General features: G+C 37.8%; 1 protein-coding gene across 3 annotated transcripts in view; it reads left to right on the top strand.

The window, feature by feature from the left end:
• Window positions 1-17847, top strand: part of DNAJC13 (DnaJ heat shock protein family (Hsp40) member C13) — a 54584-nt gene that overhangs the window by 31961 nt on the left and 4776 nt on the right. For all 3 annotated transcript variants that reach the window (XM_083825030.1, XM_083825028.1, XM_083825029.1), the window contains 26 exons: window positions 356-558; window positions 981-1065; window positions 1264-1418; window positions 1987-2032; window positions 2247-2401; window positions 3015-3216; window positions 3943-4058; window positions 4888-4966; window positions 5527-5662; window positions 6797-6981; window positions 7553-7627; window positions 7750-7869; window positions 8711-8890; window positions 9645-9812; window positions 10415-10528; window positions 10863-10979; window positions 11519-11696; window positions 12792-12883; window positions 13215-13314; window positions 13685-13759; window positions 13894-14006; window positions 14419-14588; window positions 14930-14972; window positions 15736-15909; window positions 16922-17101; window positions 17366-17506. In XM_083825030.1, coding sequence (XP_083681156.1) covers window positions 356-558; window positions 981-1065; window positions 1264-1418; window positions 1987-2032; window positions 2247-2401; window positions 3015-3216; window positions 3943-4058; window positions 4888-4966; window positions 5527-5662; window positions 6797-6981; window positions 7553-7627; window positions 7750-7869; window positions 8711-8890; window positions 9645-9812; window positions 10415-10528; window positions 10863-10979; window positions 11519-11696; window positions 12792-12883; window positions 13215-13314; window positions 13685-13759; window positions 13894-14006; window positions 14419-14588; window positions 14930-14972; window positions 15736-15909; window positions 16922-17101; window positions 17366-17506 — 3402 coding nt within the window. The remainder of the gene's footprint in view (window positions 1-355; window positions 559-980; window positions 1066-1263; window positions 1419-1986; window positions 2033-2246; window positions 2402-3014; window positions 3217-3942; window positions 4059-4887; window positions 4967-5526; window positions 5663-6796; window positions 6982-7552; window positions 7628-7749; window positions 7870-8710; window positions 8891-9644; window positions 9813-10414; window positions 10529-10862; window positions 10980-11518; window positions 11697-12791; window positions 12884-13214; window positions 13315-13684; window positions 13760-13893; window positions 14007-14418; window positions 14589-14929; window positions 14973-15735; window positions 15910-16921; window positions 17102-17365; window positions 17507-17847) is intronic.

Below are 17847 nucleotides of genomic sequence, written 5' to 3'. Positions count from 1 at the left end.
TGGGACAGAAGTTCAAAAAATCAATGAAACGTTTTTCCTGTCTGTTTAAATGCTCCAGAAAAGCCTTGACCAGTGCCATTAAACTAGCAGTCACTCTGATACCTCAGTAACTCTTGCCAACAGCATGTGAAAGGTTAAATGCCTTTGGTAATGCTGTCCACCCCCTTGTGGCCCAGTTTTGCCATGCTTAATCTGTCAACATTTACTTCCAGTTTACGAACTGGTTCTGTTAGAATCGTGTGGAACTATGATAAAGTCTGCCATATAGCAGTTAGAAGCTTGTGTTGATTGTGAATGTTTAGGAGCAAACTTGATTCTGAATGCTTGAATCAACGAATATCTAATTTTGCAATAGATGCAGGAGCTATGGGACAGTGGAAAACTGACTTCAAAAACACGTTGCTGGGCTCAAGGTATGGACGGCTGGCGACCGTTACAAGTCATCCCTCAGCTGAAGTGGTGCTTGCTTGCCAGTGGCCAGGCTGTGTTGAATGAGACTGACCTTGCTACGCTTATACTCAACATGCTCATCACAATGTGTGGATATTTTCCCAGCAGGTAAACACTAATTTTCAGCAGAGGTGGCTAACTTTCTCTTGCAGATGTATAAATGCAATTTCTATCTTGAAGCTTTTCTTAGAACCCGAGTAGTACACTGTATTAAAGATCACTTTTGCAGTATTAATTAATCCTGTGGGTTAATAGTTTGTAAATGAGACAATACTAACATTGTGATAGGAACTGCAAGGACACATGCACAAGCTCGGTGCGTTCCTAATGCATAGCAGCACAGTCTTATTCTTACAGACAGGTTCTTGTTTAAGGAAGCCTTATTTCCTAGTTAATGCATGGTATTAAACCCCACTTAGTCTGATTTTTAAAAAGCACTGAATCTGATCTTAGTAGATTGCTTAAGTTGCTTGCTCTTGAAAGAGAAAAGGCGTGTTTCTGCTTGCTGCTGTACCGATTTATTTTTTTAGGGATCAAGACAACGCTATTATAAGACCTTTGCCTAGAGTGAAAAGGCTGCTGTCAGATAGTACTTGCCTTCCTCATATCACTCAGGTAAGCAGCTCTAAAAAAAACACATTGAAATGAGTAAAAGTCTGAATTTGAACTTGTTAGTTTCTGCATGAAGTATTCTTTAAATGAAATTTTTAAGTTGACTTCCTTGTCCCACTACTGAATTCATTAAAACTGGAATTTTGGTAGGTAACTTGTGCTATTAGAGCAGCTAATGTAAATCCTTGTGTTTTATTTCAGCTGCTACTGACTTTTGATCCTATCCTTGTGGAAAAAGTTGCTATATTGTTGTTTCACATCATGCAAGATAACCCTCAGTTACCTCGTTTCTATTTGAGTGGAGTATTCTTCTTTATCATGATGTACACGGGTTCCAATGTACTTCCTATTGCAAGGTGAGGAAAAAGGATGAAAATGGTTCTTGACCTCTTGCGCTCAGAGGGAGTGCTGCTCTAAATGCTCCTGGAAGTGTGTTTTGTTAGAATCTCCATGAGACTGCAGGCAAACACCCTCTAAAAGAGTTACCTCAACGTTGTCAAGTCAGCAGCTAACGAAATGAATTGCTTATGACCCTGACAAGGAGGGAAGGGTCATCTTGTTTCATCCATGAAATGATGATGTAATGATGTAGGGCAGGATTTGTAGGGAAAGGCTGTCTTATCAGCTTAGTTTTTTGATGTAGAGGAAACAAACTTTCAGGAACAAGACTCACAAACTGAAATGGTGAACATAAGGCAGTACCTAAACATGGAAGAACTTAATTTGGTGGGGTTCCCAAGGAATTCATGGACTTTGTTCAGAGATTCAGTCAGTGGTTGCTGTTACTCCTTTCATCTCAAAGTAAATGCGTGAGAGTTGCCAGCTGGAGTATGTTGGTCTGTTTATCTTTCAAAGGTTTCAGATCTGTTTTAACTGATACTTTTTTAACTTCGTATACTTGAATAACTACCGTTTCTCTTCTAGGTTTTTGAAATACACACATACAAAACAAGGTTTCAAGTCTGAAGAAGTGAGTAGATTATGAAAATAACTGCCTCTGTTTCCAAATAGCTTTGTAACTTACCTGTTTGCTTTAACGGTACTTCATGCTTATTCTTAATTCTTAAGAATTAGAATTTAAGAACTGTAAGGGAAAAGGGGGAGGAGGGTCTTTTAGATCTTAAGTTGGTTAGGAAGGCGGAATCAGATTAACTTTTAGATGGCAATGTCATCTTTTTCCATAGACAAAAAGTCAAGATATAGTTCAAAGAAGTATACTTGGACATATTCTTCCTGAAGCAATGGTGTGTTACTTAGAAAATTATGAGCCAGAAAAATTTTCAGAGATATTCCTTGGGGAATTTGACACTCCAGAAGCAATTTGGAGCAATGAAATGAGGTAATGTTTTTTTCTGTCAAAGACAAATCTGAACAAGTACATCTGCTGAAGAGGTCTTGTCTTTAGCATTTTTACAAAAGGTCTAAAATACGTGTTTTCCATGTTTCCACTGCTTCCCTCTATTTGCTCTATGCAAGGGCAACATCCTGCAGTGCCTTCTGCTTCTATCAAAAATTACAGGTGTGGAAACTGGCAGAGAGAAGGGGATTATTTCACTGAATACCTGAAAGCCTTTTACATATGCCTGTGTCATACTTGACCAAGTTCCTTTCATGAATGGAGAATTCCCTACTTATGTAGAGTGTTTTATACTTACTGCACTTGTTTAGTACTATCACCAGTCTAGGAGATGTACCTCTAATATTACAATATGTTTTTAGGGTCTTCCAAAAAGTAAAGAAGTATTGAGGGAGGGCAGAATGTCACTTGAGGTTATTTTAAAATAAACGGAACTTTCTAGGCATGTTTTCATGACAGAATAGGGCCTTTATCTCTTCTGTAAATTGGCGGGATATTTGGGGAAAATGTTTGTGGCAGGTATCAGTGTACACACTCATACACTTTTTTGAGGACTCTGCTTGGCAAGTGTCAAACCGAACTTTGTAACTTTCAGGCGTCTTATGATAGAAAAGATTGCTGCTCATCTCGCTGACTTCACCCCTCGTCTTCAAAGCAATACAAGGGCCCTCTACCAATACTGTCCTATCCCAGTTATCAACTATCCACAACTGGAAAATGAGCTGTTCTGTAATATTTATTACCTGAAACATCTTTGTGATACACTCAGATTTCCAGACTGGCCAATTAAAGATCCAGTAAGTAAGAAGAATTTTAGAATTTGCTCAGTTGTTGTTCTTTCAAAGTCCTAACTTCTAACAAAACTTAATGAAATCAAATGCTAGGTTTGTTACAAATAACTAATTCTGTCTTTCAGTTCATAAGCAAATATGTTTAACGTTTTTTTATGTTGAAGCAGAATAGTCTTCATGCCATGTAGCAGCCACTGGTTAAGTAGTTCTTCATGTACTGACTTAAAGTACACGAACAACTTCAGGTAGTGTTTCAATGAGTCTTAAACATTTTTTAGTTCTTATTTCTGTGCTGGACAGGAAACTGGGCAACTTGATATCAATACGTTAACTGAATTGGTAAGATCTTGGTACAAATCAGTGGTCTAGATCTGTCTGATTGTCTAATCAACTTTATTTATTCATGTAGCTTTGCATTTTTTGTAATATGGGGGTGTAAATTGCCCAACACTCAAGCGTTTTTACCTTTTCTAATGTGACTTACAAAAATATTTTAAATTTGAGGCAGTCTTAATCTTGAATAAAACGTAGCACTGCAGTGAAGCCAAGTCTTGATTCTTACCTGACTGAAGCGGGAACAATAATTGCTAACAGTAAGAGGATTAGTTAAAACGTCTTTGAATTTAAGGTGATGGGTGATAAGGATACCTTAATAAAGCAGCACTTCATTGTAAAAGATGATGTGTACTACAGCCAGTATAAATGAAACACTAATAAACTGTAATTATTTAGGTCAAACTGTTGAAAGATACCCTAGAAGCTTGGAAGAAGGAGGTAGAAAAGAAGCCACCTACAATGTCAATAGATGATGCTTATGAGGTTCTTAACCTTCCCAAAGGACAAGGACAGTAAGTTGCTTTCAGTATATCAAGTGGTGTATAGCTACAGTTACATGATGTCTGTACACTGAAAATGAATTTTCTTGTACTCGCAACCAGTTAGTGGTACCAGTTACGTCTAGTACCTACTTTCATGGTGGAAGAGTGCTTTCTTCTAAGAAGAAACAAAACTTGAAAATTCAGCTCTGGTGTTGCTTTGAGAGGATAATTGTGAAGTGTTAAGATGAACTGAAACTGGAAAAATGCTTTGAGCTCTCAGCATTCACTAGGCTGCTCTACAGGATGAACATTAGACTACCTCATAATGAGCAAAGAATAAGGCAGCACTTGAATGTGTTCAAAGTAGAACTCAGTTTCTCTAATCTTCCTTCCTTCCACCTGCCAGACCTTGTCTTGTTTTTTTTTCTGATGGTAGCAGTAGGATTTTTCCCTTCCTATCTTGCCACTTGTTTCTGACGTTAGGCCTCTAGAAGAGAACTGACACCACTTTGTAGTTACGCTTCAAGAGCAGTGCACTTACTACAAGTTGTGAACTCATATGTGTGGACTACTAATTCTTACTATTTATTTTTATTAGCTCATTTAGACTCTTCATTCGAGGGTGACTCTGAGTTCCTTTTGGTTAGTATATCTGAGCAAGAGATACTAATATTAGTTTCTGTTTTGTGGCTGTGTGAGTACCTCCAGTCAGTTAATGGAGCAGGACTCTCAAATTAAAATGCAAGAGCTCCTTAGTTTTCACTTAATTACAATTAGTACTGTTCAATGTTGTCAGAATTCAAGCCTTTTGTTTGTTTTCTTGATGTTATTCATTGTAATGGGACTTGTTCTCTCATAGGCATGATGAAAGCAAGATCAGGAAAGCCTATTTTAGGCTCGCCCAAAAATACCACCCAGACAAGAATCCAGAAGGCAGGGTATGTACAAAATATGTGGTGTTAATAAGATGGGGACAAATTCAGCTGTTGCTTATGTTAAGAGTTCTTAGGTTTTCTCCCACTTAGGAGTTAAGTGAGTGTGAAAACTTATGTTCTAGGTGAATCCTGGAATACAGAATACTACTACAGATAAGTAATTTAACTGATGTCGCTTAAAGAATGTTAGGATTTCCACAGTAAACTAATGTAATCAGATCAGGCCACATATCAGAAAGCATCTAGTTTAAACAGTTACTCAGGATGTAAATAAGCTAGTTGTTCCCTTTCAAAGATGGACTGAATCCTCTGCCTGTTCTTACAATCAAATTTTATTTTCTCGTCGTAGAAGAATTAACTTAGTTTTAGTCTCTTTCCTGTGGTGGAGTTCAGAAAATACACCGATCTGTAAACCAGTATTCTTATTTTGAGGTTATTCAGAGTATTTTCTGAAGTGTAGTAAGGCAACAAACCTAGCATTATAGTTAATACTTTATTTTACCTGCATATAAACAAATGCTGCAGACTTGTAGTAATTTGGGGGTTGTTATCTTTATTTGCAGGATATGTTTGAAAAAGTTAATAAAGCATATGAGTTTCTATGCACGAAGTCTGCCAAAGTGGTGGATGGGCCAGATCCTGAAAACATCATTTTGATCTTGAAAACTCAAAGCATCCTCTTCAACAGGCATAAGGAAGGTACGCATGTTATCTCAGAAGAATGTTTTAAATTCATTTCTTTAGTGGCCATTGCTGTCAACTTTAATCTCATATTTTGTTTAGTCTGTGTTCTGTTGATCTGGCTTCTGGCTTGCCACGGCATTATGAAACTATGGTAGGGGGCTTTTTCCATGAATTTTCCATGAAATAAGATCTGTAATAGAGCTTAATTCAAAAAGCTTAAATAGCTTTTTTGAAATTTTCTGCTCCTATACTAGTATAAGTTTGAATGTTCCTGCATACATGACTGAGACTGACTTCTTTGTGTCTTCAGAACAGTCCTCACTAGTATTTGTTCACCTAGATGAGAGATTCTGGGTATATCTGAGACTTGTCTCACTTGATTAACTACACAAAAGTATAATCTTGCAGAAATTCTGACTAGTGTTAAACCCCTGGTGGGTGTGCTGTAACACTACTTCCACAGCCCAAGTGAGAAAGAGGGGTAAAGTACCCTAATCCGATGTTCTAGCTGCAGACCCTCACTGGCAGCTGGCATGTCCAAGTGATGCAAAGCCAGAAGTGTTCTGCTGTGTGTGTTCCAGTATGTTAAAATAAAAACCTCATATGCAATCATAGCTTTGTCAGTTGTGTGGAGACACTGCTGTTAGTGTAGACTTAATTGGGTTTGCTCACAGTCAGCTCCTTAGCTGTAAGATTGTTCTTTATCCCTGCTGAACACTCCAGGAATGAAAATTATAATTGAAAACACAATTGCTGTGTTATACTAATAGGTCCTTACAGGTTCACTGTTAAACGCTGGCCTAAAACTGTAGCTGACAAAGCTATACAGATTTTTCTCCAGGGAGAGACACTATTTGGAAGGCTATTAGCTTGGGGGCTTTGTGAGCTGTAGATAAGTTGTTTTAATCTTGAAAAAGCTTTTTTGTGAATCTGCCGCTGATCTTTTGTCAGCTTCTAGTATGAACAGTCTGATGTGACAAGGAGTCAAATTGTGTGGACTGCGCCATATTGCTCTAGTTATCCTAGGTGTTGGCTGTCTTTGATTCCTACTCTATTTTACATGCTGATATATGTTCCACTGATAATTATATAGTGTTTTAAATTGTGTAGACTTTGCATAGATGCAAACTCAGACTTTTTCTTTTTCAGAGTTGAAACCTTACAAGTATGCAGGCTATCCTATGCTGATTAAGACTATCACCATTGAAACATCAGATGACCTCTTGTTTTCCAAAGAATCTCCCCTGTTGCCTGCTGCCACAGAACTCACTTTCCATACTGTCAATTGTTCAGCATTAAATGCAGAAGAACTGAGAAGAGAAAATGGAATTGAGGTAGATTAAAAGAAACTTACTGAAGGGGATTTTTTAAGTCTTAACTCTTGCACAGATGAAAATTCTAGATCCCCTAATGCATAGGACATCAGATGCATTTAGGAATCACTCTTATCTTGAAGCGTTAGTCCATTTCTACTTTCTCTTTCCTGCATGCAGTTAGAGAAGTTTCCTGCAGAGTATATTCCTTTCCAGATCTAGGCTTGTAGTTGGCTTATCTACAATTCAACAGAAATATATTAATCTACTTCTCTACGAAGTTCTGTTGAAAGCATCTCTGTTCTGTATGTGAAAGAATAAACATGAACAAGTCACTCAGCAGAAGGGTTTTTCACTGTCCATATTAGTTCACACATGTGAATGCTATTGACTCTCATGAAGCACTAAATACTAGCACCAGCACTCACAAGGAATTTTGCCCTGCAAAGTGTTTGAGCAAGCAACAGGTTGTTTTGTCAAACAGGGCTTCTCTTCAGCCATTATAAACGGGTTTACCAGCTAATGTTTTATTTCTGACATACTTTATCAGTTTTTGTTGTGACTGAACATGCACATCATCCAATCCTCACAGGTATTGCAAGAAGCATTTAATCGTTGTGTGGCAGTCTTGACTCGTTCTAGTAAACCAGATGATATGTCTGTACAGGTAAGTTGTGGCAACTCTGATTTATATCAACCTTCTGAGAAATTGTGTGTATATAAAGTAAAAAAGCTTGTTAACATACATTTTGCTTTCACTTGGTACCAATAAAATACTGTTTTTTATAGGTGTGTGGGCATGTTAGTAAATGTTACAGTGTGGCAGCTCAGTTTGAGGAGTGCAGAGAGAAGATTACAGAAATGCCTAACATCATTAAGGACCTCTGTAGGTTACTGTATTATGGCAAGGTAAGAGCTCTCTTCCTTTTCCTAAATGAATATTTAACTATTAAATATTTAGGGCAATGCCCTGGTTTTAGGGGAAATAAGACAGTTGCAGAAAAATGATCAATCGCTTCTGTAAGATCCCAGTTAATCATTGTGGGATATAGAATTCCTGTTCTTAATGCTTGTATTTGAATCCATTTAGTGGACTTAAAACGCGGTTGCTATTAAGGTTCACATATTTTTGACTCATAATTGAATTATGCCTAGCTGAATTGTTTAATTCATTAAAATAGAGGGTAAAGATACTAGTTTTACATGTAGATTCCTAAATCAACAAAATCTCTGAGAACAGCCTTCAAGAAGTTTTTGAGCTGTTTAGCTCTTTAAACTTAAGTCATGTTATATGAATACTTAATTTTGTATGAATTAATAACAGCAAGCTCATCTCCAACTTTTCTTGTTGGGTAAGTGAAAATAAGAACTTAAACCAGACTGTAATACTTGACTCCAGGTGCATGCCTATTCTGTAGTCCCTGCAGAATACGTCACCATAAAACACTCATCTTGGAATCTCTGCCACCTTCTTAAATTGTTTATCCACCATTCCATCAACAATCCTTTCTAGTCTTAAGAAATAACTATTCAAAGACTCTTCTACTGAAGGATTGACTAACTAGACATGTTTCTTGGCTACCAGATATCTGACTTCAAATGCAGATGTTGTTTTGTCCACTTTTTTCCATGCTGCTTAGACAATACTGCAGAATTTAAAAAATTTTGTCTTTAAATCTTTGTTTGGTAAGGCAGCCAGTTGGCTTTTGTTTGTTATGAGTACTGAAGTAAACTTTTTTTCCCCCTTCAGAACATACCACGAGTAGCTTCTTTGGGAGTAGAGTGTGTTAGCTCCTTTGCCTTAGATTATTGGCTACAAACACATCTGTTCCAAGCTGGAGTTCTCTGGTACTTGCTGGGTTACCTCTTCAACTATGACTATACACTGGAAGAGAGTGGTATTCAGAAAAGTGAAGATTCTAATCACCAGGTAATGTTAACAAGGCGCAGGCTTTCATACACAGGCTGTTGCTTGCCATCTCGTACTAACAAAAACTAGGCATACTCAAATATTTTCTATCATCATAGAGTTAAATGAACAAACATTAAAGCAAAAAAAAAATGGTTTCTAATAGACCAGTCAACAGAGAAAGGGTAAACTTGTGCTATGAGAATTCCTCTGGAGGCTCAACTGAAAGGGTTGTCTAGTGATACCATGAACTTACTTAAAATACCTCCTTTAGCACTGCATTATCACTTTGGCCTATAGATATGTAAGTGGCTTCACACTCTATTTTCCTTAAGAAGTGATCCTCTAAGTAGGATGCTTCTTTCTCAGTTACTGCATGAGATGACCTTTGAACAGTATTTTAGTTACTAAATCTTGTACCGCTGTTAGGAAAGGCTTATACTGGTATTTGGCTTCTGGTAGGAACCATTTTCTGATCAGAAACTATTACCCTAAATGGCTTCCATAGCTTTCAGCTTATCCTAGTGACCAAATTTTTCCTACCCTGCGTTATGTCTGTCTATATTTATTAAGCCTGCAACAGTGATCATGTCTTGCTGTTCACCTAGTAGCTTCTAGTGCTTTATTAGACATCAGTGCATAATTAGCAATGCAGGCAAATAGACAATACCAGTTCTTTTCATTTTGGTGTGGAAGTGTTGGACAAATCTCTGTAGCTATTGATAATTCTCCAGCTAGTTTTAGTTCTCTTTTAACTGTTCTTCTGTTTTTTTAGGAGGTAGCAAATAGCCTTGCTAAACTCAGTCTGTTAGCCTTGAGTCGTCTTGGAGGGTACCTTTCTGAAGAACAAGCTACACCTGAAAACCCAGCGATCAGAAAAAGCTTAGCTGGAATGTTAACACCCTATATTGCAAGGAAACTTGCTGTGGTCAGTGCTACTGAGGTAAGCATCAAAACTTTGTCTACTGAGTTCTGGAAGGAATAACCAGTCACTTCTAACTTTCTTAAAGCACAGAGCTCTCTTACACCAGCCTGGTGCAGAGAACAACAGCACAATTTTTCTTTGCAGTTGAAGTAATGGCAACAAAACTGCTTTACTTTCAAACTCAATGGACAGAACCAGCAGCCTATAGAACAAGATTCCCCAAACAAATAAGGGAGCGAAGGAGCTGAGCTAGATGTTGATGGCTTAAGGATTATAATGATGATGGAGAGTGAAGTCTAAACTTTGTAGAAGTGCTGAGGAAGTCATCTACAAAAAGGGATGCTGCAGATTGTTGCTGCTTGCTGCCAAAAATAGGAGAATCTGAACTGCAGCTTGAAGCAGAATAACGAAAAATTAAAATATAGACTTTAATGTACCAAATAACTTAAACGTACTGCTTTTCTGGTATGTGGAAAGCTTGACACTTGATACCTGCTTATGAAATTGATCTGGCTATTATTGAGATAGGATTAATTTATATCATGAAACACTAATTAAAACTTAATTTTGGATTATTATGCAGAGTAAGCTTAGATCATGTAAATTCATTTTTTTTCTAGACTCTGAAGATGCTTAACAGTAACACAGAGAACCCCTACTTGATCTGGAACAATGGGACAAGAGCTGAATTACTTGAATTCTTGGAATCTCAACAAGAAAGCATGATTAAGAGAGTAAGATTACTTCAAAAATTAACAATTTAAACAAAAAACAGTAGTGGGATTTAAAACTGTTTCATGTTTTGGTGCATCCTCTTGTAATGCAGTCATACAGTTAATACAGATATCTGTTGTCTACTCCTAAATGACTTTCTTCATTCAGTAGTCTTAAACAAAAAAGCCGGGCTTGATCATTACTAGTTTTAATGTTTCAGTGTGTCTAGGGCTTCTGATTTTTGTGCTAAAACTGTCTTCTATTAGTATTGTCTAATTAGCCAGGTTATCACTTTATATTTTCTACATGATTATTTGCTGTCTGAGCTTGTGCTGCTTGTCTATTTGTTTAAAGGGTGATTGTGACAAGAGTTATGGATCTGACTTTGTCTTTAGTGACCATGCAAAGGAACTTATTGTGGGAGAGATTTTTGTTAGAGTCTACAATGAGGTCCCTACCTTCCAACTAGAGGTGAGAGATCTAGCTAAAACCTTTCTGTTGAACTTAAAAACTACCACCTGAAATGTTATTCTTTGTGTGTCAGCACAAATAGAATGGAGAAAATAATAAATCTTATGGAAGTTACGTCCAACGCGATCAGCATGTTATGGGATGTCTCTATTGGAGCAGAATAAACTTTAAAAGAATGATGAATTTTTTCATTAGACATGCTGCTTTGGATGGTTTAATGCCTTTTCTCTACAACCTTTCACTGCAGATGCTCAGGTTGAATCATTAGTTCCAGGACGAAGTGATTCTGCCTAGTGGCTTTGCTGTTCATCTATACTTATGAACATCTATGCACCTTTAAAGTGCTGTTCAAGCAGCTTTTTAAGGGTGTATTAACATATAAATGGGGTTAATGTGGTGCAGATGCTGTAAAGATAATAATGAAAAAATGCTTCCTGTTTGGAAGGAACTGTTAAGTGTGGGAAAAGCGATGTGGCTACACTTTCTTCTAGTGTGAATACTATTGCATCACAACTTAAAATGCTCTCATCTCTTCAAAGCTTCCTAAAGCATTTGCTGCAAGCCTCTTGGATTACATAGGCTCACAAGCACAGTACCTTCATACGTTAATGGCAATAACACAGACTGGAAAAGTAGAGTCCAATCAACATGGAGATCGGTTACGGAGAGTTGAAATGGCTCTGGAGGCCCTGAGAAATGTGATAAAACACAACCCAGGTAGGCTCAATAAGGCACTTCACTGATAGGCTTTCTTGAGGACAACTTCAAAAATAATACAGAACCATAGTCTTTTGAGCTTCTTTCTAGCTGGAAGATAGTTTTGCCAGCTAACAGACCTTAGTGTTGTTGATGGACTATATATAGGCTTGTTTTTGTGCTGGAGAACATTATCAGTAGATGTATTCATTTTGTGCAAAATCCAAGCTTTATCTGTCTTCTCTGAAACATTGGGCTCTAACTTGAATTCAGGCCTGCAGTTGCTGGGATGACTTAAAGTATTTTTATTTAAAAGATTTAACTTTCTGAAATAACTTTCTGTAATTGTTTGAAGAATCTTCAGCTGATTTTGAACTTCCTTGAATCAAAAAAAAAAAAACAAAAACAAACAAACAAACAGAAAAACCTTGACCTGAGTACTGCATAGCACTAAAGACCTAAAAACATGTCAGTGCTTTTGCTCCTCCTAAGTAGAAGGAGATGATGCTCTTGAGAGTGGGCAGCTAACACCAGCACACACCTATGAGTGCAAATACCAGTGTATGGACAGGAGAAGTCTGAGATGGTATGATTTAAGATGTTCTTGTTGAAACAGCAACTCATATTAGTCATGGCTTCTAGTGATACCAGTTCGGGTTCTGTGTATTTGGCAACTATAACCCTAAAGGCAACTGTCACAGATTGTATCTGTCCTCCCAGCTTGTAGGAATCCAAAACATCGTGTGTAGTTGAAGATGAGAAGTACTGGTGACCAATGATATATAAAATAACTGAACTTCTTTAATTGTCTTGTAAGAATGCATGTTAGTTACATTAATTAATTGGTAATCCAAGAACTAGCTCAGTTTTTTGCCCTAGAGGGAGGAAGTATCCTTTTCTTTAGAAATACCGTTGACCAAGACTTTGTGGAAGCTAGATTAATATGCCAGGCTTAATTTAATTCTGTTGTAGATCCTGTTCTGTAGGAGCTGTTGCAATTACTGTGCCAGACTATATAGGTTACCATCTTTATGTATAGTCAAATGTAGACTTAGGATGGCCTTCAGTGAATGTTTTGGTTAATGTGAAGAGAATAACTTGCTTGGTCTCTTGCAGGTTCTGAGTGCGAATGCATAGGTCACTTTAAGTTGATATTCTCCCTTCTGCGTGTTCATGGAGCTGGCCAGGTGCAGCAGTTGGCTCTGGAGGTAAAACAAAACAATCAAACCCAAAACAAACAACCAAAACTATGGATGCTCTATGTAATCAGCATGTATAAACCAGATTGTTTAACTGTTAGAATAGTACTTAAAAAGTGTCAAGGATTGGGATCCCAGGTGTCAGGCAGCTCGTTTGAGGAGCAACTGATAGCTTTTCACTTGTCCTTGTCCCCTTCTTCCCCAAGGTAAGTCAATTTCATGGCAGTTAGCACTGTAAATGCAGTTATATTGGCTAGTAAGTTGCTTCATCATACACTGAGTTTTCTTAGTGATCTCTGAAAATCTGTAATGTAATTGTCATGTTTCTGACCTTTTACAGGTAGTGAACATAGTGACAAGTAACCAAGAATGTGTTAACAACATTGCTGAAGCAATGGTTCTTGCAAACTTACTGGCACTCCTGCATTCCTTACCTTCAAGTATGTACCGTATAATTCTTGGAGTCTTGCAAGGCAAAGTGTTCTAATTCAAAAACTAGTCAGAATGCAGTTGACTGAGCTTACTATTAACTGTAGTGTTAAAACAGTTTTCCAATGGGGGTGATTACAAAAGCCATCCTAAGTAACCTGTTTATCTTAAATGTTTGAGCTGAAGCATTTAGATTGCAGGTATTCAAATTGCATTTGAATTGCATAGTATTTCATTAACTAATTATTCTAAGGCATTTGAGTATAAACATTCAATTAATAAGTTTCTGTAATAGAACGAATGTATGATTGATGTTCCTTATTAGTTCATCTTTGATTAGTTAAACTATATGGTAGTTCTTAATGCTTCTTATCTTGACAGGTCGGCAACTTGTCCTTGAAACTTTGTATGCTTTGACATCAAGCACAAAAATAATTAAAGAGGCCATGGCGAAAGGTACAGTAGTAAATTGAAAGCCATTTTTTCTGGAACAGTAGACTCAAAATACAGTGGTCAAATCCATGGATTTTATACTACTTGTGACCAGAAAAAAAATAAAAAATTGAATGCTTCCCTATCTCTTTGTACAGGTGCTTTAATCTACTTACTGGATATGTTCTGCAACTCAACTCATCCACAGGTCCGAGCCCAAACAGCAGAGCTCTTTGCCAAAATGACTGCAGATAAGCTAGTGGGTCCAAAGGTAAGAATCTGAACTGCTCTTGTTGGAACTCATCTTAACAGCACCAGCCTCTCTCTAAAGACTGAACAATACCAACTGTTCTGTGATTTAAACATTCATGTGAAGAGGAAAGTAGTTTTCTCAAAAAACAGTTAACTTTTTAAATTTCTGAGCAGACTCCTAGAAGTGCTGTATCTGTTGTAACTATTGCAAGCAGTTTGGTTCCAATTTGTAATGACTTTGTCATTAGGGACCCCAATTTCAAATCTGTCACTAGCTACCACTATTTAAAATGATAGCACTGTATTTTGTTACTGTCTGGATAACTAGACTTCCTGAGGTTCTCAACCTCTCTTTCAGTAATGGTCTTAGTTGTTTGTTTTTGTTTAGGTGTTATGGTATTCTAAGTGTCGATTCTGTTCATCCTTTCTAGGTTAGGATTACACTAATGAAGTTTTTACCTGGAGTCTTCATGGACGCTATGAGAGACAACCCCGAAGCTGCTGTTCATATCTTTGAGGGAACTCATGAAAATCCTGAGTTAATTTGGAATGACAACTCCAGGGAGAAAGTATCAACAACAGTTCGAGAGATGATGCTTGAGTACGTGGAGACCAGCTGCCTAAGCATTTCCTCAGAGATGCTCCTTTAGTGATAGTGAACCAGTTATTAGGGAAAAACTATCACAGAGCTCTGTCTGTAAAAAGTAGAATCTTTGCAATCCAGACTTCAGTGAAAAGGAAACGTTCCCTGTTGTATACTGTAGGTGTGACTCAGCGGTTTATACATCTAGATAAATGTTGTGGCAGTAAGCACTTAGCAGGAGGAGAATGGGGTTTTAAACTATGGGAAATACCTCACAAATGAAGGGAGACTGATGTGGTGTTGTAGTAGGGAAAGACTGCTTCTTCTACTGCTCATTAAACCATCCTTTCTTTTTAAAGGCACTTTAAACTTCAGAGGGACAACCCTGACACTAACTGGAAGGTAAAAGTATACTGTTTCTGTTTGGGATGCTCCCAGGGAGAATATAAGACAGCTGGTAACACATGCCTGTTCGTAACTTTCTCTTGATGTGCTTTCTTTGTACTCAGTGTACCAAGAGGAATTCAGTGCTGTGATAACTACCTTTATTTTTCATTACTTCTTATGCCTTGAAATCAGACACTTAGCAGTGTTTTTTTGCCAATAATACTTCAAGTTCTCTGATAGTTCAGGTCATTCTAAGAAGTCAGTGACCAAGGAAAGTACTGGCTTGCTGGAAAAAGTCTTGTCACTTATTACATAGCTATAGTAAACTATTTATCAACCACCAAGTTAGTAAATGTTCAGAAATGTTAGTAAGACACTGAATCTCAGATATGATCGTCCTGAACCATTTCGCCATGTCAGGTCAGTCAGTGATGTCTGTTTTTTCCACGATACCTGCATAAGGGTAGAAGAAAGGAGAGGCCTGTTCTATCAGCCATGTTACTGATACTTCTCTTTAGCTAATGTTTACCCCAGTATGGCTATAGACACAGCTACTTGTGTTCTTTGAAAGAAAAGTCCACTGTAGTAGTATGACCTGCACTGTGATGTTCTTTCTACTCTTCTTACCTCATGTTTCTTCAAAACGAGATGCTTATTGGTCTTCCCACAGCTCCATTCTGGAGAACAGTTACCACTTACAGTTATGATGTTAGAATTACAGATCTTGCAAATATTCCTTGCCGAATAATAACTCCCTGTTTTCTTTACAACTTAACAGCTGCCTGAAGACTTTGCTGTGGTGTATGGTGAGGCAGATGGTGAACTTTCGGTGGGGGGAGTCTTCTTAAGGATTTTTATTGCCCAGCCGGCCTGGGTTTTACGGAAACCAAGGGAATTTCTCATTGCACTGCTGGAAAAGTTTACTGAACTACTGGAGAAAAATAACCCCCATGTAAGTTGTAGTTTTTACTCTGCTCTTTGAATTTGTTTAGAAGTCTCATGCTACTGTGGTCTTTTAGTATCTGATTAACTTTGGTTCTCACACTTTGTTTGCAACACAAATGATTAGTCCACTTTAAACATACCTACATGCTTTTACTAAAAGTAAGCAACTTCTAAATACAAGTCAGTACTTCTAAACCGCCCCGGAAGCCATAGAACTAGCTCTGGTAAGTCTTAGAGGTTTGTTACAGTAGTGACAAAACTTAAGAAATTGTTCTTAATTACTCATTTACTGACCAACCGAAGAAAATAGCTCTTGCTTTATGCATCCTAAACTTTCAGGTCTCGAAAATTCTAGTGTCGTCCTGCAACACTGATTTCCCACTCCGATGGTTTTAAGTTACATGACCTAAATATGGTTCCCACCTAAGAATTAGCTTAATGCAGTAGAGCTAGTGTTCTGTAGTTTGAATGAGGATGTTAAACATTCCGTTAATAATATCATTAAGTTACTGACTTGAGAAATAGTGTTCAAACAGTTTCTAGCTTATATTTGCAGGGAGACAACTAACTTGCACACTGAATAAAACAGACATGTAGTACAAGCTCATGGTAACAGTTTGTGTAGGCATGCAGAATGCAGCAAGTGTCAGTGTTGTTGCACAGGCTGTGGAAACTTCTAAGGCGTTCAAGTGGTCAGCCTGAACATTCACGCTGTCCGGCTTCCTCTGGGCACATTATCATGTGTGGTGCTGTGCTTGCACAGGCTGCAGCCAGACATTGGCTTCTCTAGATACTGAAAATGGTACTTAATTTCTATGGAATGTGGGTTTCTGAGATTCAGTGAACGTCTGCTGCTTTTGGAGCTGATTGTATTCTCTTAAACTTAAGTTTCAAAGCAAAATCACATGATAAAAACATTAGGAACAAAATCTAATGCAGAGCAAGAGAAATGATACCATTTTGGGGATATGTTAGGCTTTGCTGAGTTATATTTTCTGGTTTTGTTCTTTTTCCTACAGGGGGAAACCTTAGAAACCATTACCACAGCAACTGTGTGCCTGTTCAGTGCTCAGCCTCAGCTAGCTGATCAAGTCCCTCCACTTGGGCATCTTCACAAGATACTCCAAGCCATGAACCACAAGAACAACGCCATTCCAAAAAGTGCCATTCGTGTCATGCACATATTGTCAGACAATGAGGTACAGAATCATTTAAGTGTTCCAGAAAAGTGTAGTTGGAGTATGTGTGTTCTCTAGCAGTGCTTGTAGAAGGGCATTATTCTGACTGTAAATACCATGTACCAAGTGAACAGGGACTTTAGCTGATGAATGGAGAATTGGTAGGTTAAAGGAACTGAGAAATATTGTTTCTTATGGGAATTTATGGTTGGCTGACTAGATCTTCCATAATCAAGCTTAGCATAAAATAAAGTGCGTGCTCTGGTTATTTCTGTTTCTTCACAGCTTTGTGTTCGAGCAATGGCATCGCTTGAGACCATTAGCCCTCTCATGAATGGAATGAAAAAGAGACCAGATGTAATTGGTGTAGCCTGTGAAGCACTTAACCGAATGTTTCAGAAGGAACAAAATGACTTAGTAGCTCAAGTAAGTAGTATGTTCTCAGTCTATAGAAATGTGGTGTTTGGCTATCTAATCTTTTCATAGGGATAGAGGTACCATTCCACTTAAGGGTCTAAGACGCTTTAAAAATGTGCTTTTCCATGTTGGAGAAGTTAGAAATCCCAAATGCAGATCTGGTCAGGGATGTTGCCCGTCATTGAAGCTTGAACTGTGCATAGGGTAGTGTTGGCTTGTGGCTGCTGAGAACATGGGAATGGCAGCTAATTCAACTGAACTTGTGCTTACACAGAGCTGAACTGCTGGGTAGTAACCTTTTGCTTGTGTGTATTTGGGTTACTGAGGAAAAATTGACTAGCTAAACGTAC

Source organism: Anser anser, assembly GCF_964211835.1.
Source record: "Anser anser genome assembly, chromosome: 2".
NCBI lineage: Eukaryota > Metazoa > Chordata > Aves > Anseriformes > Anatidae > Anser > Anser anser.
Note: the sequence above shows the minus strand (reverse complement) of the source record. Positions and strands in the feature narration are given on the sequence as shown.